This window comes from Tasmannia lanceolata, unplaced genomic scaffold (genome assembly GCF_043159265.1).
Source record: "Tasmannia lanceolata isolate RefF3 unplaced genomic scaffold, GAP_Taslan_0.1 ptg000002l, whole genome shotgun sequence".
In the NCBI taxonomy this organism is placed as follows: domain Eukaryota; kingdom Viridiplantae; phylum Streptophyta; class Magnoliopsida; order Canellales; family Winteraceae; genus Tasmannia; species Tasmannia lanceolata.
The window spans coordinates 26,912,213-26,938,793 of record NW_027518679.1 but is presented as its reverse complement, the minus strand read 5'-3'; the positions used below and the strand labels follow the sequence as shown (position 1 = coordinate 26,938,793).

General features: G+C 38.8%; 2 protein-coding genes across 4 annotated transcripts; one reads left to right on the top strand and one right to left on the bottom strand.

Annotated features, from left to right (window-relative positions):
- On the top strand, positions 1–9,980 carry LOC143850046 (RING/U-box protein). Its single transcript, XM_077359386.1, has 3 exons — positions 1–2,019; positions 4,435–5,356; positions 9,473–9,980. The coding sequence occupies exons 1-3, from the start codon at positions 238–240 to the stop codon at positions 9,703–9,705; spliced, it is 2,937 nt and encodes a 978-aa protein (XP_077215501.1). The 5' UTR covers positions 1–237; the 3' UTR covers positions 9,706–9,980.
- Positions 9,981–13,131: 3,151 nt separating this feature from the next.
- LOC143849867 (ARM repeat superfamily protein) lies at positions 13,132–26,581 on the bottom strand. Of its 3 annotated transcripts, none has more exons than XM_077359175.1 (7): positions 26,385–26,581; positions 23,182–23,310; positions 16,642–16,678; positions 14,878–14,951; positions 14,688–14,781; positions 14,475–14,557; positions 13,132–13,637 (listed from the first exon to the last, which is right to left on the bottom strand). In XM_077359175.1, exons 2-7 carry the CDS (start codon positions 23,251–23,253, stop codon positions 13,470–13,472), a joined length of 528 nt encoding a protein of 175 aa, XP_077215290.1. In that variant the 5' UTR covers positions 23,254–23,310; positions 26,385–26,581; the 3' UTR covers positions 13,132–13,469. The 3 variants fall into 3 exon arrangements, with proteins under 3 accessions (XP_077215290.1, XP_077215363.1, XP_077215438.1); XM_077359248.1 differs by lacking the exon at positions 26,385–26,581 and adding an exon at positions 26,098–26,346; XM_077359323.1 differs by lacking the exon at positions 26,385–26,581 and adding an exon at positions 25,762–26,071.

Here is a 26,581-nt window from a genome sequence, read left to right as displayed (position 1 = left end):
CGTAAGAACTAAGAACCAAGCTCCTTTAAAAAACAGTAATAACGGTCATTTTCTGAGATTCGATACCTGAATTTTAGGGTTTCAAATTACAAATCGCATTTTCAGATCGGGTAATCTGTAAACAATCCCTCTATCTCTTGGATTTCATCATGTTTTTAGTTATGAGAGATCATTTATGCAGAGATTATTGAGATTCTAGGGTTTTTTTTTTTTTTTTGCCCCTTTTTTTAAAGGTAGATGGCTGGAGGAGGGAAATTAGTGTGTAGAAAGGATAGAAAGAGAAGGATTCGATTGAGAGATAAGGGATCGGATGATTCTGATGATGATTATGTGTTAGAAGAAGAGGAATCTGAAAATTCGGAGGCCTCGTTAGGGTTTCCCTCTGATGAAAGCTTTGATTTTGCCTCGATGAGTTTTGAATCTGATGAGGAAGATCAGAAGGTTGTTAGATCGAAGCCAAAGAAGCGTGTTTCTGATTGGAATAGATCTAGGGCTAAACAGTCACGCAGGAAAATTAGGGTTTCTAATGATGATGAATTCATATCTAGGGCTAAACGTTCGCGCAGGAAAGCTAGGGTTTCTGATGATGAGGAGGAGGAGGAATTCATATCTAGGGTTGAGCGGGCTCACGGGAAAATTAGGGTTTCTGGTGATGAGGAAGAGGGAGATGATGAGGAATTCATATCTAGGGTTAAGAGGTCACGTAGGAAAGATAGGGTTTCGGATGAAGAAGGGGATGATGATGATGATGATGAGGAATTCGTGCCGGATGCGGATGATTGTATCAATGAAGAAGAAGAAGATCGATCCAATCGAGCCCGAAAGCAGAATTGGGCGCGGAAGGGCGTAGTACGGAAAAAAGGATCTATCAAGAGTCGAAAGAGGAAGCGGAAATCGAATGGTTTGGGAAAGGGAATGAGAAAGAGGGGAGGGAGATTAGTTTCAAAGAGACGGGTAGCGATGAGCTCTGATGAAGATTTTGATGTTGAGGATCGGGGTGTGAAAAAGAAGGTTATAAAGAATACCAAGACAAGGAAGAAGAGAACAGTTGTGAATTCGGATTCAGATTTTGTGGACTCTGAGTCTTCGGATTTTGAATACACCATCTCTGAGGAGGAGAGAGATCTGATAGGAGAATCCGGGAATAGTGGGAACCTAACAACTTGCTTGAACAAGAGGCGAGGGAGATTAGTTTCGAAGAGACGGGTAGCTATGAGTTCTGATGACGATTTCGTTGTTGAGGATCGGGTTGTGAAAAAGAAGGTTAGAAAGAATACCAAGAGAAGAAAGAAGAGAACAGTAGTGAATTTGGATTCAGAATTTGTGGATTCTGAGTCTTCGGATTTTGAATATGCCATCTCTGAGGAGGAGAGAGATCTGATAGGAGAATCTGGGAATAGTGGGAACCTAACTACTTGCTTGAACAAGAGGAGAGGGAGATTAGTTTCAAGGAGACGGGTGGCGATGAGCTCTGATGAAGATTTCGTTGTTGAGGATCGGGTTGTGAAAAAGAAGGTTAGAAAGAATACCAAGAGAAGAAAGAAGAGAACAGTTGTGAATTTGGATTCAGATTTTGTGGATTCTGAGTCTTCGGATTTTGAATACACCATCTCTGAGGAGGAGAGAGATCTGATAAGAGAATCCGGGAATAGTGGGAACCAAACAAATCGCTTAAGAAATTCATCATTGTCTAAGGGATTGGGAGTTGATGGAGCTTTGAAACATCATCAACAGAAAATGCTGGGAATAAAGGGAAAAGAGAAGGTCATTAACCCCAAGCTTGATTCGGGGAAGGAAGTGTGTGGAATCTGTTTGTCAGAAGAACAGAAAGGGACTATTCGTGGCACCCTAAATTGCTGCTTGCATTTTTTCTGCTTCACTTGTATAATGGAGTGGGCGAAGGTGGAATCTCGTTGTCCGTTATGCAAACAGCGGTTTGTGACTGTCAGTAAGCCTGCAAGATCAGACGTAGGGATTGGCCTGAGGGAGGCGGTAACAAGGATCCCAAAACGTGACCAGGTATCTCATTATACTCGTGTCTCTTATCCATCGACACATTTAGATACATTATTTGATGCTGATGGTTAGGTACACGTCCCGGTCAGAGAACCAACAAACAAAGCTTCTGCCTATATGCTTATTGTTTGTCTTCCTCTTCATACAGTTTACATTTGAAAATTTGTGAAGTATAACATGTTTTCCTAAACTTGATCACTAATTGATATGTGGAATTTAATACACATTCAAGCTAGCAATTTGAATATAGACCCCTCACAAGAAAGGCTGCAATCACTGATTATTGAGTTCCTTCTAAAAAATATGCATGATTGCGGCCTTTCTTGTGAGGGGTCTATATTCAAATTGCTAGCTTGCATGTGTATTAAATTCCACATATCAATTAGTGATCAAAATTAGCAGTTGGGTACAATTTCCTTCAGCAACTATGACGATTATGGTTGAGCATTTAGGAATTTTAGTTGCCTTAAAATTCATTTTAATTTTATGCTTGTTTTATATGCATCCTTTTAAGAATATAATGAAAAAGAAATATTGTCAACCCATATCTTCTGCCTTGAATGAGTATCAACTTTCAAATTCCGAGGAGGGCACGAATGGCTTGGTTCACAAATTTTGTGGATTTTCTTTTATGTGGTCCCCCTGAAAGTAAAAGACATAAGCAGCCAAGCATAATAACACCCTGGAGCATCCAACTACCCACCTGAAGAAAACACAGTTTTTCCTTTTCCGTTTTGACTGCAAACCTCACCCAAGGAGCTAGCAACGGCAATTATCAGCAATGGCCCGAATGGAATCTGAAAGCTGGTCGAATGCTAACCACCATCTTCTATAGCGCCTTGAACTACTTCTACGACCTCCTTCTCCACACCTTCCTTTGCCAAGAGATCAACTTTTTCATTTTCCTGATCTCCTCTTGTGCTGAATTTCGGGTCCAATTCTGCACACAAGATCTCTAATTTCTGCTGTAATGTCTTCAAGTTTCCACGGACCTCTCTACCTTTGTTTGAGGCCCAAGCCAATGCATTTGCAGAGTCCCCTTCAATTATTAAAGGATCCAACCTATGAGACGTAAACCATTTAAGTCCCCAAAGTAGTGCTCTTGCTTTTGCCTCATTTGCGTCACAGAAACCTGCAGGGCCCGAGCATGGCATCACTAATCTATCACTAGAATCACGAATCAAACCTCCAATGCCCGCTCGACCCGGGTTTCCTTTGGAGCTGCCATCAAAGTTCAATTTGAGCCATCCAACCGGTGGTGTAGACCAATTTGGGGTAGCTTTTTCTTTATTTTTCTTTCTCCGTCACCGTATTCCAATTCATTAATATATCTCCATACTGTAGCTAGAATCCACTTGTTCTCTTCCCTAGCTATGATGTCTATTGTTTAAAAATTCTATTATTTCTTTCCTTTCATATGTGCCAAATCAGTGCATATGGTACTAATTTCCACAAGGTCAATCCTCCACCACCAAAAGTTTCCCCTACCCACCGAAGCAATACTTTTTTTTTATTGATCTCTGAAACACCCATGATACACCGAAGAGCTTCATAATAGCCTGCCAAAGTCTGTAGGAGAATGGGCACAGCAGCAATAAATGATCTTCTTCAGGAGAATCTTGCACCTGGATCTTCCTACGTTGTTTATAAGATCCATAAAGTGCCATGTTAGCTGGATATAACCATTTCGCCTTGGAAATGTGCAACGTGTTCCCTTTAGATGTTAGACATGCTCAGGTTTGACCGTGTTTTTCTACCCTACAAAAAGCGACTTTTTTCTGGACAGGAAATCATTGAAGCATGAGGTGCCGAAATTTTCATGCAAATTGTAATTTTAATATTGTAAGCTTCATCTCCCTAAGTATTTTAGTTCTTAGTTATGCCGACGTTCCAGTCCTGAAAAATGAAAGTCAGTGATATGGTTTTGTCTAGACTAAGCATGATATTGGCTTAATAGAGATTTTATATGATGTGTGGCCGTATAAACCCGTGCTTTTCAAAAAGTAGGGTACATCCAACATCACAGGATGATCCAAAATTCCAAACCGCCCATTTGTTGGCCCACAACGTAAATAGGTTGTGCCCAAAAAATCAATTCCCTAGGATGATCCTAACCCCTCTGATCTATAGAAGTTTCCATAATGTGCAATCCCCCCTAGTTCCTCTATAGATCGGAGGGTTAGAATCATCCTATGGAAATGACTTTTGAGGCACAACCTATTTATGTTGTGGCCCAACAAATGGACAGTTTGTATCATCCCATGGAGTGGGACGTACTGTACTTTTTGAAAAATACGGGTTTACATGTCCACATATCATATAAAATCTAGGCTTAAAATGTGTTACGTTTATCCTTGCTGGCCGACAGTTTCCTAGCATTGTTCCTGCCTATTGATCTGAACCAGATGTTCTATGCAGGTTCATCAACCTTCAGAAGAAGAACTGAGGGCCTATCTTGATCCGTATGCAAATATGCCTTGTATAGAATGCGGACAGCTTGGAGATGACAGCCTTATGTTACTGTGCGATATATGTGATTCATCTGCACATACCTATTGTGTTGGCCTAGGGAGGGAAGTACCTGAAGGTAATTGGTATTGTGAAGGTTGTAGGGTTGCCGATCCTGGACCCTCAAATCCGCTAGGTCCGGATACCTTGCCCAATCAGAGTGCTAGCAATAGTGGCTTAGGCATGGAGCACTCTGCTGGGGGAATTGATGCTGAAGGTTCTGATATTCATATGTCTACTCACTCACCCCGTCCTATAGATTCACTAGGACAATCCAATTCCCGTGAAATGAATATGTTTGTCTCCTCAACAGCATCAACAGTCTCAGGGAGACGAATGTTACGTTTTAGGATACATAGATTGCTTTCCAGTAGTAGAATGAGACCTATCTTTGAAATGACCAACCAAACTGGTGGGCCCCCACATGCTAGTTTAGAAAGTGGTATTTTTGTTTCTGACGTCGACCAGGATATGACTGCATCTCAACAGGCTAGAACACAAAGTGGTGGGTCACCAGCTATTTTGGGACTGAGTCCCTCCTTCACGGTACCTAATGGGGATCCTGTTGATGCAAGATTGAGCTATTCAAGAAAGCAAGTAATTCCGGCCCCATGTACTGCCTCTTCTAGTCGCTACCTAGAAGGGATCAATCCATCACCTACTGTATTGGACTACGACCAATCTAGTGGGGCTGTTGCTGGGACTAGTGCTAATATTTCTCTACGCACACAAAATGAGGAGTGCGGTTTCAGCATGCTTGAAGGTGCCAAGGAACAAGTGCGGGCAATGGTGAAAAGCCATTTGAAACGCTTGTCCAGAGATACTGAGTTAGGTATGTCAAACTTTGTGGTTGTATACTTATTCAACTTCTATGAGCTGATCCATCCTAAGTTAATACATTCTTATTTGCTATCTTTTCTTTCTCTGTTTAAGCTAATTGGCAAATAGCTCCGTTATGGGTGGTTCTTACTCTTAGGATTCATAGCTGGAACCTAATTTTTTAAAATCTTTAACTTCAGGAGTTAAAATCATGTTTTCACTAAGGGGATGGTGCATATGCTACTCCATTTATAACTGAAAATGGGTTGCTTTCTGTATTGAATTATGAATATATTTCTGTGATTCTAGATGTATCATTGAGATTTTATTCCACATTTCAGATAACTGAAAGAGTATAAAAGAAATCTTGAGAAAAGTTATGATGTGATTAACTGACATATATTAGTGCACAATGATTTGTGTATATGTAGGGAATGAGATCACATAACCATCCATGAAATCGGAATGAGATCACATGATTCACTTAGCCCCAAAATACAAGCAGAAATCATTATCAATTTTTAGAATATTCAATTCAGTAATATATGTCAAATTGTTAATTGATATATCAAACATTAGAAGTTATCTGTAGCATGGCAGAACTACTTGATGCCAACTTTATTCGATGTCTGTATTACTTTCCTAGTTCAATTTTAGAGTAGTTTTGGAAGATTGGAAATATGCCCTTGTTAATCTAATGCAGAGTTGGATGCTTCTAGGGCAGAAAAAAAAGTAAAAGATCAAGAAGAATCAGCAGAAGGTGTTATATATGATCAACTATGGAGCTCTCAAATCAAACATATATTCCCCCCAAAACAACCATAAATCTTACTTCTCAACCGTACACTTCAGTCAAAGTTCAACCCCTATGAGAGGTGAATTATTATTTTTTTATAATGGTCCCATGAGAGGTGAATTAACCCATATTAATTACTTAAGCAGACTTGAAACAGCAAATATAATCTAAAGTAGACTTCAAAAAAGTAAAAGATCAAGAAGAATCAGCAGGAGGTGTTATATATGATCAACTATGGAGCTCTCAAATCAAACATATATTCCCCCCAAAACAACCATAAATCTTACTTCTCAACCATACACTTCAGTCAAAGTTCAACCTGTATGGGAGGTGATTTTTTTATTTTATTTTTATAATGATCCTGTGAGAGGTGAATTAACCCATATTAATTTCTTAAGCAGACTTGAAACAGCAAATATAATCTAATGTAGACTTCTCATGTTACTATTCCTTCTTTTTCCATGAATATATTCTGCAATTTTCAAATAGATCAAAGAGAGCCCATTAAATCCTGCAAAAATCACTACAATTTATTATATTCATAAGGTCAATAAGAATTTTTTTTCCTTCATAAATTCAGCCCCCCTTTCCCATTTTTCACATTCATGTCCCTTCAGCTTGGGTTTGGCTTGACCTAGATTTTGCACTTCAATTAAGCACTTTATCATTCTCCTCCTGTGTTAACAATGTGCCATCTCTTTCTCAGCATGAGGATTTTCACCCATTTTTTTGTTCTTTATGTTTTCACATTCCAAAATCATCTCGGTTGCCTGCTCTGATAATGCCCATGCAATCTGTAATAGTGCCATTTGTATTATCAAATGTATTATTGAAAGACCAATAATGAAATCCATACCAACACACACCTAGAAAAATAGCGTGTTTATGTTACTAACAAATTCAGATTTAGTTTTAGTTATATATCATAGTTTTGGGTTTGTTGCAAAGATGAGAGAGAGTTGTAATGATCCCTTCCGAGGAAAGTTCATTCAACAAAGTATTATTAGATTAGGAGGTTGAATTAGGATAAGGATCAGGGATTTGATTGGTTGGTGAATTGATTTGGATATGAATCACTTTAGATCTTTCTATCATAGGTGCTAGAACATAATAAATAAGGGTTCTGGGGTAGAATGTGAGGCATAGACAAATCTATACCTAAAGGAGGTCACTCCCTTGAAGTGGTGGTAGTCTTGTAAGGAAAATGCACAATGGGCGGAGGTCATTGATGGCAAGTATGAGTTGTCAGCAGGACATTGGGAATCTGAGGATAGATTTGCTCAGAACGGATGTACTGTTTGGCGGGACATTCTGAGTTGCTCTCATTGGTTTCGTGTCGGCACTAGATTTAGATTTAGAGTGCCCTCGGGTGATCACGTGAAATTTTGGTATGGTAAATGGTGTGCTCACTCCCCTCTGAAGGAGATGTTTCCAGACCCGTTTGTGGTGTCCTCTTCAAAGGAGGCTTTGGTTAAAGATTGTTTATTACGCATTGAGAACAAGGTTGTTTGGGTACTTGCTTTTAGGAGGCATTTCTTCGATAGGGAGCTCCCTTCGGTGGTCAGACTTTTCGAGGTTCTATATAAAGCGGGACGGCTCTGATGTTAGAGTGTGGATCTGGGATCCTTCAGGGGAGTTCTCAGTCAAGTCTTTCTACCTGCACCTTGTATCTTGTCCTGCTTCCCCTAGGATCGCTCGAGTTTGGTCTATTCATGCTCCCCCTAGGGTTGGTCTTTTTGGATGGGCCGCCATTCAGGAGCGTATTCAAACAGTGGACTTCTTGAGGGATAGGAATATGTTGATTGTTAATCACTGTGCTCTATGCCTTGAGGATGGTGAATCATTTAACCACTTTTTTATTCATTGTAAGGTGGCTAGGGATGTATGGGGTAGTGTGCTGAAGAGATTTGGTATTTCTTGGGTCTTCCCCAAGGGTATTCATTCAGGCCTTGGAGGGTTGGTTTTTCTCCCCTTGGAGAAGGAAGGGCAAAATTTTATGGCTTATCTCTCTCCTTGCGGTAATTTGGGTACTTTGGAAGCAAAGGAATGCTAGAATCTTTAAGAGGTTGGTGAAAAGTGCACCTTACTTATCTTCATAGGTGGTGGCGCTAACGGTCTTTTGGGCAAAATCCCTTCCAAGCTTCAATTTTGTATCCACCTTTGATCTTTGGCATTGGTGGAGAGAAGTATGTTATAGTTCCGAATTTACTATTCCCTTTGTTCAAGCACGGGCTCCGCCGGAGAAGGGTTTCCTAAAGCTTAACTTCGACGGATCTAGCTTTAGAAATCAGGGTCGGGCTGTCATGGGAGGTCTGCTCAGGGATGAAAATGGTGTGGTGAGGTGGGCTTTTGTGGGTCCTCTTGGTATCGCCGACTCTAGTGATGCGGAAGTTCATGTGGTTCATCATGGGATAAAATTATTTGGGGGAGCGGATTTCAATTGCATTGTAGTGGAAGGAGATTCCCTCAATTTGATTTGGTGGCTTTCCGGCTCTCACATTTTTCCTTGGCGGTTTGCGGATTTTTTCAATGAAATCAAAGACATTGTTGGCTCTTGTAGGGTTTCTTATCGCCATGTAAGAAGATCAGCTAGTGGAGAGGCAGACAGACTAGCAAAAGGTGGAGTGTATTTAGAATCGTTGGAGCAATACGACTTCCTCCTTCCTTGATCATTTGTGTTGTTGTTTGCATATTGCTGATCTTTTTATCTTCTGTATTATTTTGACCATCTCGGTCCATTTTGATGTAATTTATGACCATTAAAACAAATAAGTAAGTTTATTTAGTCTTAGTCATTGGTGTGTTTTCTACTATTATGCAGTTTATTTATGAAACCTTATTTGCAAAAGTGGACATCCGGTACCCAATGTTTTCAAAAGCATGTAAGGCGTATGCCTCAAGGCACACCTCAAGGTGAGGCATAAGGAAAATGCCCTAAGACGCAATGCAAAAGGCGCCACGCGTGGATTAAGGCACAAAAAGGCAGCCTGATGGGCACTTAAGGTTCACTGTCATCATGTGCATCACTTGATGTTTCCAACCAATGGCAGTGTATGTGTGTGTGTGTGTGTGTGTGTAATGTGGACCGAGTATGGGCGTTTTTTTTCAAGTGAGAGTGTTCTTCACATTCAGTATAGTGTTTTCACCATCCACAAATAAATCTTGCTGTTATTTGCTCCTTTTCTGTTTTTAGCTCTTACTTCATTTGACACTACTATGTTTGTTAACCACTAGTTCTCCAACATACTGATTTGCTAGCTAATATGGCCTAATAATAATATGGTTATAGAGAATATAGAGAGAAACTGACTCCTCTCTATTGTTTCAATGAAGACCGAACTACTTTTAAATCCATCGCCAGACATTCTACCTACACCATTTTAGCAGCATGCGGAATCAAGCACAACAGGAGTGTGACCTTTCCCATTCCGCCACCATCCGACTGTTTCCATCTAGAAAAAGGTGAGGAACCAGCGAATCTATTGAAGAGTTGTTGCAGGTCTTGCTTCAAATCCTTTGTGAGAAATGTGGTGGTACAGATTATGAAGACGAAGCTGCAACAATAAGGTTAGGCTGCAAATTTATTCAACCATTTCTCTTTGGGCAATTTCCTTTTTGTTTTTTCCTTTTGGAAAAACCGAAAAATTCATGGACATTGCATTAATCAATAATTAGATTATACAGAATGAACAATATCATACCCTAGTGATGTTGTTTATAAAGAGGTATATTTATTTCTGTATCATATTGTGAAACATGAGGAATGTTGTATCTTTATGTATTCACACACTGGATGGTGTCGCGGCCTATACGACCAATACAAGGGCCAATTCAATCTCTACTGACACAGTATGTATTGTGTTATCAATATCCTGATTTTTTTTTTTTTATCATTTTCAGAGTTTTTCTTGATTTAAGATTGTATGACTAAAATCAACATAGATGTATCAGATTCAACCACGAAAAAATAAACAAAGAAGCATGAAGTGATGGGTCAGAGTTGGATTACAAAATTTTAGGATTTTCCGGTTGAGGTAAATTTTTATTTCTTTCTCTTTTTTTGTTTATGGATTATGTAATACATCAAAATCATTAATGATTCATTTTATATACATGTTTACGAGAAGATTATTAGATATTTGGGTGTATATATATAAATACAGAAAAGTGTTTCCGCTTGATCGAGCAGTTATCTGCTCGGTCGGCCAAAACCATAGTGGGCCCACATTGTTTGGGTGATGCAAACCATTCATTTGATGGGCCCTTGACATAGATAGGGTGTGCCCAAAAAATTAACTCCATAGGATCATCCCAACCCTTGATTTGTGGAGGTTAAAATGGGCGGGATGATCCGATGGATTTGATTTTAACCTCCACAAATCTGTCCATTTTTAACTTCTACAAATCGATGGGTTGGGATGATCCTATGGACTTGATTTTATTGGCACACCCTATCTATGTCAGGGCCATCAAATGAATGCTTTGGATCATCCAAACAATGTGGGCCCATTGTGTTTTTGGCGACTGAGCTGAAACACATTTCTCTATATATTTTTCTAATTATCAAGTTATACTAACCTCATCCGACAAATTAAGGTCCTGTGTGTTTAAGATTATGACAACCAATAGTGAGTGCCAAACTGATCATTGGACCCCAATATAAATGTAATTTTGAGTCCAATAGTCGGTTTGGCAGTCACAATCGGTTGTAATTTTGAGTCCAATAATCGGTTTGGCAGTCACAATCTCTTAAATGAACAGGGCCTAAATGGGGTCACTAAAACCTCAATCCAATCTGATTCTAGTTGGTGTAGGCAAAATTCGTTGATGGGGTTAGTCACGAAGAGAGAAGGGAGAACAGAAGGGTAAATTCAGTGTGGTTTTTTTAGTATCCTACTTTTCTCGCTTGTTTTTTTCTGTCCTAGCCATTAAATTTGTTAGGTTCTTTCCCTAGGAGGGAAAGTGAAATGAAGTGGAGTGAGTGGACTCATAATCATTTTAATTTTGAGTCCCATAATCGGTTTTGGACACCACCAATTGTCAAAATCTAAAAGGAGCAGGGCGGTCGGTTTGGTTGCACCAAAAATTGTATTTCTGATAGGAAAATAGAAGCACATTTTTCCTTTTCCTAATGCTGTTTGGTTGCTACTTACTTTCCACCATGGTTTTACATTCTGGCTGAAAACCGAAATCTTTCGGTTGAGACCGAATCCGAATTTCGGGCATTTCCGCCGAAATTTCGAGAAATCGAATTGTTTTTTTAAAATAGAAATATTCTGAAATTTCATAAATCGTTAAATAATTTTTTTATATTATTACTGGATTTCGGCCGAAATTTTTGTTTTGGTCAACACCGAAAATTATTCTGAAACCGAAATTTAAAACCATGCTTTTCACTTACACTTGGGGCCAGTTTGGATACCTCATGCATTTGTATTTTGATTTGGATTTGAGTTTTGGATACAAAACACATCAATCATCTTCATGATCATGTTTTAAGAGAGAGGGAGGGAGGGAGGGATGTCTCGCTGCTGCCGGAGCAACGTCGAGGAGCAGCGATGGTGACGGAAGCTGCCACAAATATTGATTTCCAAATAATGTCCCGCAGAAAAGATTTGAAAATTGGAATTTTTTGCACTGCTGTAGCTGATTTGGAAATCTAAGGATCTGATCCAGTTAAAAATATCAACTAAATCTAAATCTTGCTGGTATCCAAACGTGGCCTTAATGTAGGCTGCAAAATTTCCAAATGCTAGCCATTTTTCACCGTTTGAAGTTTCCTTCAAATCACAAGGAAAAGGGAATCTCTATACTTCTACAATGTTACATCCAAATGGACCCTGAAACGAGGACATCCTATCAAACCTAAGATTTCTTTTCATCAATCTCTATCCCTGGATCATATCTTATTCAAGAAACCCACCCCCGCCATCAAATTCAGCCCTACATCCTTTTTGTCCTTATCACCCATGACAGCATCTCCCTCAATGCACAGTTTCGAAAATGAGAACTGCAAATGACAGAAAATTGTTACGAACCCAAATTAGAGAGGCTCGACCCTTCCATCGAATTGGGTCGAGAGGCTGATCTTTCCTCTAAGAAGATCAATCACTGGCTGACCCTTACTTCAAAGTGGGTCGAGAGGCTGATCTTTCTTCTGAGAAGATCAATCACGTTGCGAATTGATTTAGGTTATTAACAAAGGTGATGAGTAGCGGGATGGTGGGGAGGGCATTTTATGCCCACAGGACATGAAGGAGATTAGTCGCAGTTCTCACCGTCATCCTTTTTTTTCTCACTTTCTTACACAAGCCCAGGTGAATTTTTACCTAAGGACTTCCAATTTATGATAATATCAATCAACCCTATTCAGTTTTTACTTCGAAGACTTTCAATTTATGAAAATATCCCTCTAAATTAACCATAACCATATAATTTTCCAATAAAATTGTAGAAAGAAAAAAAAAATCCAACAGAAATGTTTTCTTGCAATCCAAACAGGGCCAAATTTGCTGAAACCCCACCCTCTCTATTTTCTATATTGCTTGGTTATTAAAGGTGAAGAGTATGAAATCCTAGAAAAGTTGCACTTTTCTCCCTCATTTTCCCTCTCCACAGGACAACAAGAGCTGTCAAGAGAAAATGTGAAAATAGGGAAGATGAAACTAGATGCCCCAAAATAAAGTCAGTGTGAAATTATAGCTAATTTATATCAACTTTTCCAGGGAGGAAAGCAAGCAGACAGACCCCTTGTTGGAAAGAAAAATGAAAATGGACAGATGATGGTGATATTATTTGCATTAATAACACCCTACTTGTTTGCATTACTGAAAAAGGAGAGACTCCATGGCATTAATAATGAAACAGAATTCCGTGTAAAATAAATTCCATAAAAAGAGAAAAGATAGTAGAAATATGGAAAAAAGGACACAAATTGTCCTTTTGTCGCGCCCAGTCGGGTCGCCGATGACAGCTTTAATTTTGAAATCATGTGCAAAAATTTGTGTTAGAGCTTTGAATTATGGTAATAGATCATGATACAAAACTGCATTTCATGTGGGCAGTGTGGAAAATAAGATAATTCTCTCTACTGATATTGACAACCCCTACCACTATTCTTCGAGATTAACAACCAAACACTACAAACCACTATTCTCCGAGGTAAGTTCCAGGTAAATCCAATGCTGTATCCTCTCTGTTGACAACGTAGCCACCACTCTCCAAGGTAAATACTCGCAACCAAATGTGGCGAGTGAAATACGGGGCTCCAAATAACAAATTGCATGTTCCATATATAGCTCAAAGCCTCAAACTCATACCTCATGTAGGATTAGCCTGTGTGCTTTTCAAGAAATGCCTTGGCCAGGTTGCTGAAGCTAACACTAACAGCTTCGGCTGCAGCGTACTCTCTGATAAGTTCTACCACTTCCGATTTCAAGATTTCTTGTTCCGTTGATGGATTACACAGATAGTACAGAGCTCCAAGAGCAGAATTCACCTGTCAATAAACCATACAGACCGAGTTGTGAAATCATAACTAATAAATGGAGAATTAGGAAAACGTTGTGAGAGGGATGCTTGGAATGGTTTAAAATGTTTCTGGAATGCCAGAAAGGGTTCGCAAGCAGTAGTGCAAATCACATGGATAGGGTTAGGGTTTGGGGTTTTTTAAATATTTCAAGCAGTGCAAATCACATGCTTCATCGGTAGACTTTTCAATTTTCGTGTTGATCTTGAAAAATCAGTCCAAACTAAAAACCACAGGATTTAGCATTTACAAATTTGCAGCAAGAAGTTTGAGGCAGTGTTTAAAAGCTCGGACTCGGCTGAGACCTGGGCCAAGATAATAAAGAGTCAACTTGGGCAGTCAATGATTGAGGCGGGTCAACTTTTGATTAACTCGGAGGCGGGTCAACTTTTGATTAACTCGGATGAGTCAAATGAGTTTTTTGATCGACTTGATAGGGCAAAACTTGGACTGGATCGAAAACTCAGACAAAGTAAAACAAAGCCAACTCGGGAGATTTTAAACAGTAGTTTGAAGCTTTTGAGTAGTTGAATGGAGGTAGTTCCTGATTTTTTCAAAAATCAGTGTACTTTGAGATAATTTAGGGCCCCGTTGGATACGACTAAAAATTATTTGCTAATAATATTATATGAAAATCGTTTTGAAGTTAAATATGATTATCTACAAATAAATATTATAGTAGTTTTATAAATCATATGGTTAATGACTTCCAGAAATGCCTTAATGTTCCATTTGTAAATAAAAACTTTGGTGGCATCCAAAAAGACTCAGAGTCATTGGAATGTATATGCAAATCCAAATACTTACAGTGTTTCTAACCGGGCTAGACAAGCACTGTATGATCAAAGGAATCCCGCCACACTCAGTAATGATCGCAGCATTTGCCGGGTCTGTAAGTAACATAACAAAATATCTTATTAAGTTAATGGAAGCTACAAATATAAATGGCTGCTTTTGATTAATCTCAAATAATTCAGGAATGTTACAGGATTAAACAGGAATTCAGATTACGTGGCTCACCAACACAAGAGTTACAGATCCCACCAACACCAAATTCAACTAGTTTTTCATTTGGCTCTGTTATGCAGTCTAGGAACAGTTCCAAAACGTTGAGCTGTGTTTAAACCCCAAAACTTGAAGTACTTATGATGTATTCAACAATGCAATATAGAAAACTTAGTTTGATATCCAAAAAAGTTCAGTGTAATACCTGCCGTAGGAAAGTATAATTGTAAGGATCATAAGCAAAGTTAGCCAAATTAGCAACAAGTCTCTCCTTTGATTCTGCAACACGATGGAGCAGTCCGCAACAAGCAGAAATAAAATTTCAAGGGTGATTATTAAAGTGATTAAGAAGTTAGGATGCAATGATTTTTGACTTGCCAAGAATAAAACAAAAACAAAATAAATGGTGGTTTGAGTCACTTTTTCAACCCCAGAATGCTAGCTGGCAACCACTCAATCACTTTTCAAATATGGAGGGAGCGGGCAATCACTTTCCAATAGCCCTTCCCAGGACCTCTCTTTTCTCCAATTTTTTCAAATGCAACACAAAGTTTTTTTTCTTTTTCTTTTTTTTAATCTATCAAATGCAACACAAAGTTGCATAGCAAATGCATGATAACATAATCTACAGAGTTATCAGCATATCATGCAATTTTCTGGTATCTTACTGTATATAATATTCTAGACAATTTATCAGCACGGTCTGTATTGAGATAATTTCTAAATGTGAACAGATAATATAAGAAAAAGCACAGTATGCATTGAGATGATTTCTAAATGTGACATTTTAACAGATAATATCAGAAAATTATTGCAGAAAATAAAAGTAGCTAAAAAGTTAAAATATATAAATTCAATAAGTAAATAAAAATTATAAAAGGAATGTAAAGGAATTTATGATGACATAACAAATATAGTTAGATCATAAATACAAAAAATAAATAATAATACCATTCAAAAATAAATAAATAAATAATAATTGTACTGCAGTAAATTAAGCGCATTGAGATAGTATCATTTTGAAAAGTATCGTGATAAATTGACATTATAAGATATAATTGGCAGATAATATATATGTTTTATAAATAAACTGTTCTTGCCTATGCTGTTCTTGCCTATGTATCCAACATTTGAAACCTAATAAGACTCCAATACCTGTCAAGATTGTTAAAGATCAACAATTATAAAATAAGGATCAAGTATTATAGAATAAGTATGACTTAATCAATCAAGGACAGCTTGATCCTGGCAGACTCCATGAACACACAACTATGCAGCATTATACAGAATACCCTTACTAATAAACTACAGTGTTTTAGTCTAGGTCAATGCACGCTATATACAGGAGAGAGAAAAAAATCAACCACGTTGATTTTTGAAGAAGGTAAAAGTCAAAAAAGGGAGTTTGACTTGGATCAAAAATCAAGGGGGAGGGTTTTTCTCTCTCTGCCCTTGTTGTTTGACGGTCGGCCACCATATAAAAACTCTATATATAGATATGAAAATCAACATGTAATTTTTTGCCCACTTGTTGCACGTAATACACTTCTCAGGCATTAGAAAAACTCTTCTACAAATAGTCCAATGCCAGATTGTTATCCCTACCATGGAAAAGCCACCAATTTGGTTCACAAATTGACTTTCGCTCATTAATTAATAAATGAAAAAGAATCAGTTAAGTTATTCAATTAATTCCATGAATATTAGCACAACAATTGGACTAGTATATCAGTTTTTAAAAGAAAATACGTTTCAGCCTAAGACATTCATTTAATAAAATGCACCTGGAGCGCAAGGTTAAGCATACTATGTGCTAATGACAACTCATTAGAGAGTCTATATAAGAAGGCATGATAATTGAAGCTTGAGTGGCCAAGCTGCCTTATTTTGGAACTCTTTCACTAGCTTGAGCGGGACAAGCAAGGTCAGAATTCGAAAGAACAGATAAAGTGGATTAATCCAAACACACCTTCATCAGTTGTATTTTGGAACTCAGTCACCAGTTCCTGCATTAAAAAGGGAAAGCGTGAGATGAATGCATTGCCAATCAGTAATTGCAAAACAATAGCTAACACTCAAAGCACTTTTTTAACATAAAAACAATGACAAAAGTGAAGGAGGCCAGCACATGCCACATACTAGTCTGATGGAATTTCTTCAATCATCTAATTATAACACCGGTAAGAAATGTAAATATGGGGAAAACCACCTATGGGTGAAAGTCATTGGGGCTAAGTATGGGGCTTCGCTGGGTCATTGGGTGTCAGAGGACAGATTCAGATGTTAGGGTAGAACAATATGGAGGGATATTCTAGATTTAAATCATCTAGTTGAGGCCGGCATAAAATTTAGGGTATATGAGGAGGGCAAGATTCGTTTTAGTTGGATAAGTGGTGCTTTAATCAACATCTTAAAGATAGTTTTCCGGAGTTGTATTCTATGGCTGTGAATAGAGATGGGGTAGTAAAGGACTTCATGGAAAAGAGAGAAAACAGGTAGTATAGACACCGCTCTTAGGGAGAAATCTGTACGAATAGGAGATCGCATCTATGATCAGATTGTTGGAAGTTCTAGAAGAAGCATATGTTAAGCAAGATGGAGAAGACAAGAGGGCTTGGTTCTTGAATTCATCAGGAGACTTCACTGTAAAAAGTTTTTATCTTCAACTAGTTGTATGCCCCCGCGTCTGCGAAAATCACTAGAGTGTGGACAATCCAAGCACCTCCAAGAATTGGTGTTTTTGGATGGGTGGCATGTCTTGGGAGGGACTTCTTGAGAAAAAGGAAGATGATTATTGTCAATCACTGTGCATTAAGTATTGAGGCAGAACAGAGGGAGTCATCTTCTCATCCATTGTAAAGTGGTGAGGATGGTGTGGGGCAAATTACTTAACCGATTTGGCATCCATTGGGTGATCCCTGAAACACTCATGTAGCTCTTACAAGCTTGGTCTTTTGCCCCTTGGAGGAAAAAAGGGGAAATCTTGTGTGAGGTCTCCCTTCAAACCACGATGTGGGTATTATGGAAGAAAGAAATGTGAGATTTTTAAGGGATATGCGAAAAGCCCCGCATTTCTATTCATCAAAGTGATAGCACTTACTATATCATGGGTGAAAGCTCTTCCAAGTTTTGCATTTGTATCAGCGTATGACCTTTGGGAATGATGGAAGGAAGTGTGCATGAGCACGGAAATGAATCAAAAGGTAGAACAAAAATTGGGACCTCCGCCTATTGGCTATCTTAAGTTAAACTTCAATAGATCTAGCTTGGGAAATCCATGGGCGGCCGGAATAGGTGGGGTTCTCATAAATGATCAAGGGGACGTTGTTAGGGCATTCACGGGTCCTATTGGGGTAGCGGATGCTACGGAAGTTGAGGTCCGAACAGCTCATCAGGGTATCATACTCTTGGCTTGAAAAGGGGTTAACAACGTGGTGGTAGAGGGCGATTCCTCAAACATTATCATGTGGCTTAATGGATCCCAAAAGAACCCTTAGAGGTTTGATACATACTTTGATGAGATGTTAGATTGCTCTAGATCTATGGCTCTATCCTTCAAGCATGTTCGAAGATCGGCAAATGAGGTGGCCAGTAGCTTGGCTAGATCGGGGTGTCAAAAGAAGCTTTGGCCCTATTTGATTCTCTCCCCGCATAATTCTCCCTTGTGTCCTTCTATTTTATTTTTATTGTACTTCCCTCATTTGTATTTTGACCAACTCGGTCTCTCTTTTTAATAAATTGGTGATCATTCAAAAAAAAGAAGAAGAAAATAAATGAGCAACATCAACTATGATAATAATCAGTTAAGTCATCAAATTAGTTATTAAAGGGGCAGCTTACCAATATGTTTAATGGGAAAGAATGTTTGTAACTATAGTTGCTTAGTCTATGTCATGAATACATGTTTCTCATGAGATGTCTAGAATTGTTAATAAAATGAACTGAAGTCTACAAGCATTCTTTGCAGATAAATTAACACACGCAAATCCTTCCATGCCCACTTAATACGTTACTTTCTAACTTGATACCCTGTAACTGTTGACGTACTCATACTATAATAATATCTCAAGTAGCAAGCAACGAGTTTGGAGGATAGAGGTGGTTCAGTTTAAAACGACAACCAGCAAAAGGTTCTTAAGCCATAGGTTATGCCCATTCTTGACAGAATCAGCAACGACCGGTATGACATCTTCCTTACCAAACACTCAAACCATCATTGAATGCTTTTGAGGGATCTTCATTGCTGAACTTACATGCAGTGCAATGAAGATCTAGCTAGAAGATCAGAAGAAAATAGAGGATAGAGGCCTAAAGATCCTACATCATGGCAGCTTATAGTTGCGGTGGAGCAAGGAAAGTCATGACATAAGAGCGAGTCTATGCTAGAGCGAAGACAAGTTATATGAGTTGGGGTAAGCAGCTGAGCAATTACTTGGTCTTATACTGTACATCCACGAAAGAAAACATGAACGCAAACATTTACATGATATAAGAATGATGGGGACCATCCTTGGGCCCATATTCTAATTTTTCATGTGTCTTTTAGGTTTTTCAAGTCCTTTAAGTTATAGGAGGTGTATCACGGTCTTTTTCCATCAAAATTACTTATGTTCTTTGAGTTATGACTGTTTTAAAGAGGGCCCACATATGTATTACGAAAATTTTAAGTCATTAAGTCTTTAGAGAGTATTTTATTCCAAAGTATAAGGCTTTTGTTTAGGATTTTAGAACTTTCTAGTTTTCTTTACATTATTATAAATATGTAGTCTCATGGCACTTTTCTGGAAGGCGAAGCAATGGAATAAAAAGATTTGAAGTCTCTCTCTCTCTCTCTCTCTCTCTCTCTCTCTCTCATGTGGATGTTATGTCTTTTGAAGTGTGATGCTTAGGTCAGTTTTCTATCCCTAGACTCATCTTTCTCTCTTTCTTCATGTTCTCTTTTCTCCCATCACTTTTCTCACCCTTCGCGGTTGGGTTTATAAACCGCTCTTCTTTCTATCTGTCTTTCTCCTCTTCATGATCTTAATCTCTTTTCTTGATCTTGATCTCTTCTCTTAGTCTTGATTCCCTTTTATTGATCTTGATTTCTTATTTCCTTTCCCTCTCTTCCTCTTGGCTCATTCATTTTCAGCCTCCCAAGTGCTCAACAAAAGTCCAGTTTGAGTCTCCCTTAATTAAATGCTGTAGGTAAGTTCCTCTAGCGCCCTTCAAGTCTTCGGTAAAATTCCCAATAGAGCGTAGGGATCAGATCAAAGAATGAGCATCATGCATTAAAAATGTATACACGCTTACATGTATGGAAGGGCCCAAGTATATAGAGTCAAGATAAGTAATATGCATGCATATCTTTACAGTTTAGACCAAGAGATAATGAATCAGATTATTAGGTTTAGCTAGAAGTTGATAGTCAGATAGAAATCTGAAATATTAAGTCATAGAAAAATCCCTTTGAAAGTTTTGTTGGTGGCTTTTTTTTATTTCATTAGGTGTCGATGACCAGGCAATGATGCATTATTGCATAATATTAGTGCGAGCCAGAGGATTTGAAGTGATGAATCATGTGAACCAGATGACATCTAAAATGAAATGGAAGGATCACATTTAGTTTTAAGTATGCATCTATGAAAACAAATAACCTAGATTAAAAATGTATACACGCTTACATGTATGGAAGGGCCCAAGTATATAGAATCAAGATAAGTAATATGCATGCATATCTTTACAGTTTAGACCAAGAGATAATGAATCAGATTATTAGGTTTAGCTAGAAGTTGATAGTCAGATAGAAATCTGAAATATTAAGTCATAGAAAAATCCCTTTGAAAGTTTTGTTGGTGGCTTTTTTATTTCATTAGGTGTCGATGACCAGGCAATGATGCATTATTGCATAATATTAGTGTGAGCCAAAGGATTTGAAGTGATGAATCATGTGAACCAGATGACATCTAAAATGAAATGGAAGGATCACATTTAGTTTTAAGTATGCATCTATGAAAACAAATAACCTAGAAATTACTATTGTTAAGTTGCATCATTCCACATAAAAGGCACCACCAACATCTGGTCCTTAATGGAATGGGATAAAGTAATTTTACAGAGGTTTCCTTTAGAAAATGATATGGTTGGCCACAGATTGCTTCCATCTAATTCCTACTATAGTATCAGAAGATATGTCTCAGATTCAAAATTTGTTAAAACAATGTAGCCAAAGAAAACTGGGGTTCTTGGCATACATAGCCTAAAGTTCATGAACAGAGCTCTCCGGGGTAAATAGCTGTGGAGATTTAGAGAGGAAAGAAACAGCTTGTGGGGAAAAGTGAATGTAGCTAAGTATGGAGCTGGTTTTGGTGGATAAATTCCTCTTGACAAGTAAAGGAAACCCGGGGTAGCATTTTGGAGAGATATACTAAAGATAAAATGTACGTTTGACTGTGGAATTAGATTCAGGGTGTCTAAAGGAGACATGGCTCAATTTTAGCATGTTACTTGGTGCAGTGAGAATCATTTGGAATCTATGTTCTTAATACCTGTTTGTCACTTCTAGCAGGAGAGAGGTCAGTGTGAAAAATTCTTTTGTGCAGTTTCTTTGTGTGGTATGACGGCAAGGCCGTGGAAAACCGAGTTTTGAAGTAACTTCTTAGATAGAGAGATTGATAGAGGAGCAGCACTCTTAGAAACCTTGGGCTCTGTCACACCTCAAAAGAGATAGCAAAGACAAAAGGTTTGGCTACGGGCTTGGGATGAGAGCTGCTCCTCCATTCTTTCTACCGCCACCTCATACCAGCTTTTCCGACCTCGCCAGTTGCCAAAATTTGGAAGGATCCACCTCTCCCCCCCCCCCCCCCCCCCCCCCCACAACACACACACACACAAAGAAAAAGAAAAAGAAAAAGAAAAAGTTGTGTTTGGATGGACTGTGATCCTCAATAAAATTCTGATCGTAGATGATCTTCGTAACTGTAAGTTTTTTCATTGTAGATCATTGTGCACTATGACTCTAGGTGGTGTGGCTGTAGATCATATTTTTATTCACGGTAGGATGGCCAACATAATCTGGAGCAAAATTCGAATCTTGTTCGGGATGTCATGGATCTTCCCAATCAATTATATTATCATCAAGCAGAGGTGGTTCTTTGCTCCTTGGCCTGTGAAAGGAAGAAACCTATGGTTTTGTTGCCCTCCTAGCCGTGTGGAAAAGCATGAAACAAGCGGATTTTCAAGGGTGTATCAAAAATCCCAAATGTCATTTATCATCGTGTAGTCTCTTTGATCATTTGATAGACGTGTGAGCTTTCTTGCTTTAGAAGCATCTCGGAGTCCACCATCCATAGGTCCTGGAAAGAGGTTTGCAATGGCAAAGAGGCGGGGAGTGGTCCAACCCCAGATGGAGACCTCCGAGCCCAAATCAAGTGAAACTAAACGTTGATGGTTCAGAGCATTGGAAACCCAGGCCCAGTAGGAGTAGGAAGCCTTTCGAGAGATAATCCTGGAGTTACTAAATGGGTTTTCTCTGGCTCAATTGGGTTTAAAGATCCAAATGGAGTGGAAGTGCTTGACTTGCTTCAAGGGATCCGGTTAGTGGACGACATAGATCTGGATATAATGGTAGTAGAAGGAGATTCATTAAATTTTATACCGTGGACAAGAAAGGTGAGCCCATTCCCATGGAGATTTGCATATGAGATTGAAGAAATCTTGGACGAGATAGAGGGTCACAACAACATTTCCCGGCATGCGAGGAGATTACAACATAATACACACAACCAGTAAAGGAGATCTAGAAGGGCTAGGAAATGTTGAGTTCTGAAATACTGGTTACATGTACTATGTTGTAATCTTGCTGTCTCTTCTACCCCAACTCCATGTCATGTAGATAATGCTAGTGCAATCAAAATTTCTTTGAAACCCAATCATTTATGAGCAAACAAGTACGTTGAAGAGGATGTCATTTTTCTGCGATAATTTCCTATAGTGACATATGTTGCCAAAAATTCAGTGAATGGAACATTTAACCTTTTGGAGTTTGACTACTTTGGAATATATACAGCCAGTAAAGCAGAAAAAAAAATGTTGCGTCCATATCTAATAATAGGGAAGCATATTGAGTTCAAATCTTCTCAATGCGAAGCATCATTAGGCTATCAGTATCCTTAAACATAGCGTACCAATCCAATAATAACAATTTGTTATAATAATAATAATAATAATATGAAATAACTAATAAGCTAACTCATGAATGAGAACATTGGAAAGTCATTTGCTCTTTTAGAATGTCAGTTTTCTAGTAAAACTGAGCTTGAACCGAGATGAAGTATTAAAGTAATCATGGGTATTAAATTTCATTAGCCAACATGAATACGTTGGAAAGAATATTTCAAATAGTGGGAAATGAAAAGCTTCATATCCGGTAAAATGAAAACCCGCAGGTCAAATGACAACAGTGAGAAAAAGAAAATGACCATGACAAACTCTCCTATAATAGAGAAACAGAGAGGAAGATGAATAGCACCTGAAGGTATTGCACTCTTGGCGTGCCGTATTTCCCTGTGCGCTCTACTTGCCTTTGATTGTTCGTAAACATGGCAGCTTATATGGAGATGCAAGTCCACTGCTCCATAAATCTTAGATGAAAGGGTTTCTGCAATTATTGATAGCAATGGTGTAATCAGTCTAATTTTCCAATTCTTAAGTCATGATAAAAGTTTAAATAATTGGATAATTTAATGGGGACGACAGATGCAGAGTGCAAATACAAGGCTACCGCTCAATGATTATGTTAGAGCAGTGTTTCAAATAGCTCCTGATAAGGCAGTGTTGGTTAAAGATTGCTTCGTTCGGGAAAGTGGGAGTGTTGTGGATGCCAGCTTTTCGCAGGAATTTCTTTGAGAGAGAGATGGATATTTTGGCGAGTCTCTTTCAGCTGTTAGAATCCTGCTATATTAAGATGTCCGGGGCTGATAAGAGAGTATGGATTTGGGATAAATCTGGATTTTTCTCTGTTAGGTCTTTCTATTCTCATCTTATCCCTGGCTCGCCTCATCCTATTTTGGCTAAGGTGTGGAATTCTTCATGCTCTTCTCAGGTGTGTTTTTTCGGGTGGGCAGTTTGCAGGGATAGGATTCAGACCATTAATTTTCTCAGGAAGAGGGGAATGATTCTAGTTGATTATTGCCCTCTCTGCTTTAAGGCCGGTGAGTCGGCCAATCACCTCTTTATCCATTGCAGCTTTGCGTCAGTTGTTTGGGGTTTAATCTTGTCGAGATTTGGTCTTTGCTGGGTGTTCTCTAGTTCTATTTTGGATTCATTGAAGTGCTGGGAGGGAGTGCCTTGGAAGAAAAAAGGGATAATGCTTTGGAAGATGCGCGTATTTTATACATTTTGGCAAATCTGGAAGGAGAGGAATGCGAGAATTTTTTAGGGTGTACATAAATCTGCTCAGAGGGTTTTCATCAATATCATTGCTTCTGTGATAGAAAGGGCTCGATGTCTTCCCTCTTTCCGTTTCGTCTCTGCATTTGATTTAACGGAAGGGTGGAGCGTGATTTGTATGGAAGGGTCCCATTGCCCCAAGGTAATTCAAAAGTGGAGTCCACCCCCTCCTGGCTATCTGAAAATTAATTTTGATGGTTCTAGCATTGGTAATCCGGGGCCGGCTGGGGTGGGGGGCTTATGCCGTTCTTCTAGTGGTGAGCCGGTCTTTATTCTGATCCCCTGGGGGTCTGTGATTCTAGTGAAGTTGAGGTTCTTGCGGCGTTTGAAGGGTTCAAACACATCGATCGGGTTCTTTGAACTCGTTTATTGTAGAAGGAGACTCTCAATGTCATCAGATGGCTTCGGGGATCTGCGTCGCCTCCATGGAGATTTTGGTCAATCCTCGATGAGATTCACGATATAGTTCGTGGCTCTTCCATAGCTTTCAATCATGTGCGAAGATCTGCGAATGGTGAGGCAGATGTTTTTGCTCGGGAGGGTGTTAATAAGGATGTATTGGAGTTTTTTGAGTTCTTCCCTCCTTGAGGCCCTTGTATTTTGTCTTTTTCTTTTTCTTTCTCTTGTTTCTTCCTAGGGTGACCTCCTTGGTCTTCCCGTCTTAATACATTTGCTTTGATTACCTTTCAAAAAAAAATGCGGATGCGGGTCAAAACACGGCCGAAGAAAATCTTAGTTGACTCGCCATGACGTGGTCGAGTACTCAGTTGATGCAATCATAATTCATGAGAGTCAAAGGAGTTTTTATTGACTATGTATGGCAAAATGCGGAACATGGCCAAGGTAAAAGGTAGTCGACTCATGGGAGTCCACAATGACACAAATGAGTTTTAAAACTATGTGTCAGAGCACAGAAGACATGACTCACAAGTATGCTGTAGAAACTTTGTCAAGTGGATTCCTAACAAACATAATGGCAATGGTTAACCTAATAAATATATGAAGTTAAGAACCATCATCAGATCAAGCAAGAAACTCTTGAAATGACGAAGCTGGAGCCTGGAATAAGATGAACATGAAATAACTGATACCAATCAATAATGAAACAAGGAGGATGCCATTTCCTATAAAATTAACAAACAATGCTCGAAAAGAGATTATACGTGAACATCCCTGCAATTGATTAGTTTCAAAATGCGGATGCAGGTCAAACGGCGGCCAAAGAAAATCCTAGTCAACTCGGCATGATGTGGTCGAGTACTCGGTTGACACGGCTGAGTACTTGGTTGACGCGGAGTCCTAACTTTGGAGAGTCAAAAGAGTTTTTACTGACTTTGCAAGGCAAGATGAGGAACACGGCCAAGGCAAAAGGGAGTCAACCATGATGCGGGGGGGAGGGGGAGTTTTGAAACTAAGACTACAACAGAAAAAGGGTCCTATCCAAATTTGCATACCATGTGTAAGAGACCCAGAAAGCGATAAAAAAAAGAGAGTTTAGCATAAATAAGGAGGCTATGCTCCTTAACTAAGAACTTGGCGACACATGATAGTGTAACCAATGTGGGACTAAGACCACATGCAGTTTCTTTGTCCTTGAACAACTGAAAGAAAATCTGATTACAGACGAAAAAGATGCAATGGAAAAGAAATTAGAAATTACCATTATTTGAAAATAATAATGTTGACTTCCATATAAATTGCATGTAATCTGCAAATAATTTTTGGACAGATGCCTTAACCCTTTCCCTCCAAGGTTTTAAATTTCGACCGAAATTTCATATTTCTGTAGAAATTTCAACAAAATCTTCTTCTTCTTTTTTCATTTCTTTACAGAATTCGGTAATTTCGGCTGAAATTTCAGGAGAAAAATACGACATTTCGTCCAAAATCCCGAAATTTCGGTTTCGATGAAGACCAAAATTATAGCCGAAACCGAAATTTAAAATCTTACTTCCGAAATTTAGAGCATCTATGGACACTGCTAAAAAAATCTCACCCCTTGATCTCCATTCAAACGAATAAATCAAAGAGATATATTGGAATAAAAAAACGAATAGGGTTCCAGAAACCCTAATTTCGTTTGGATGAGGAAAAGGGGAAGGAGAAAACAATCATAGGTATAAACCCTAGACAGGATGGGAAAAATGGGAGTTTGGGATCTCTGATTTTGTTGCAGAACAGAGATTCATAGAGGAACTAAAGAGTTTCAAACTAGGGTTTTTTCTTTTAGTTGTAAAATAGAGATGGAGAGTAAGAGAGAAGGCGTAGAGAGCTTGGGCTTACCTTAGATTAGAGGGAGACGATCGGACCGTCGGATGGGAGAATCAACGGCTGTTATTTGGAGAAGCAAGAGATCCAATGGGAAACAGAGACAAGCGTGCGAGGGGTTTTATGATTTTGGCTGCAAAAGGTCTTTGTGGTCCGAGGGTGCTGAAATCTTTGATGGTTGATAAGTGTGGCAACCAAATTTATTTTTTATT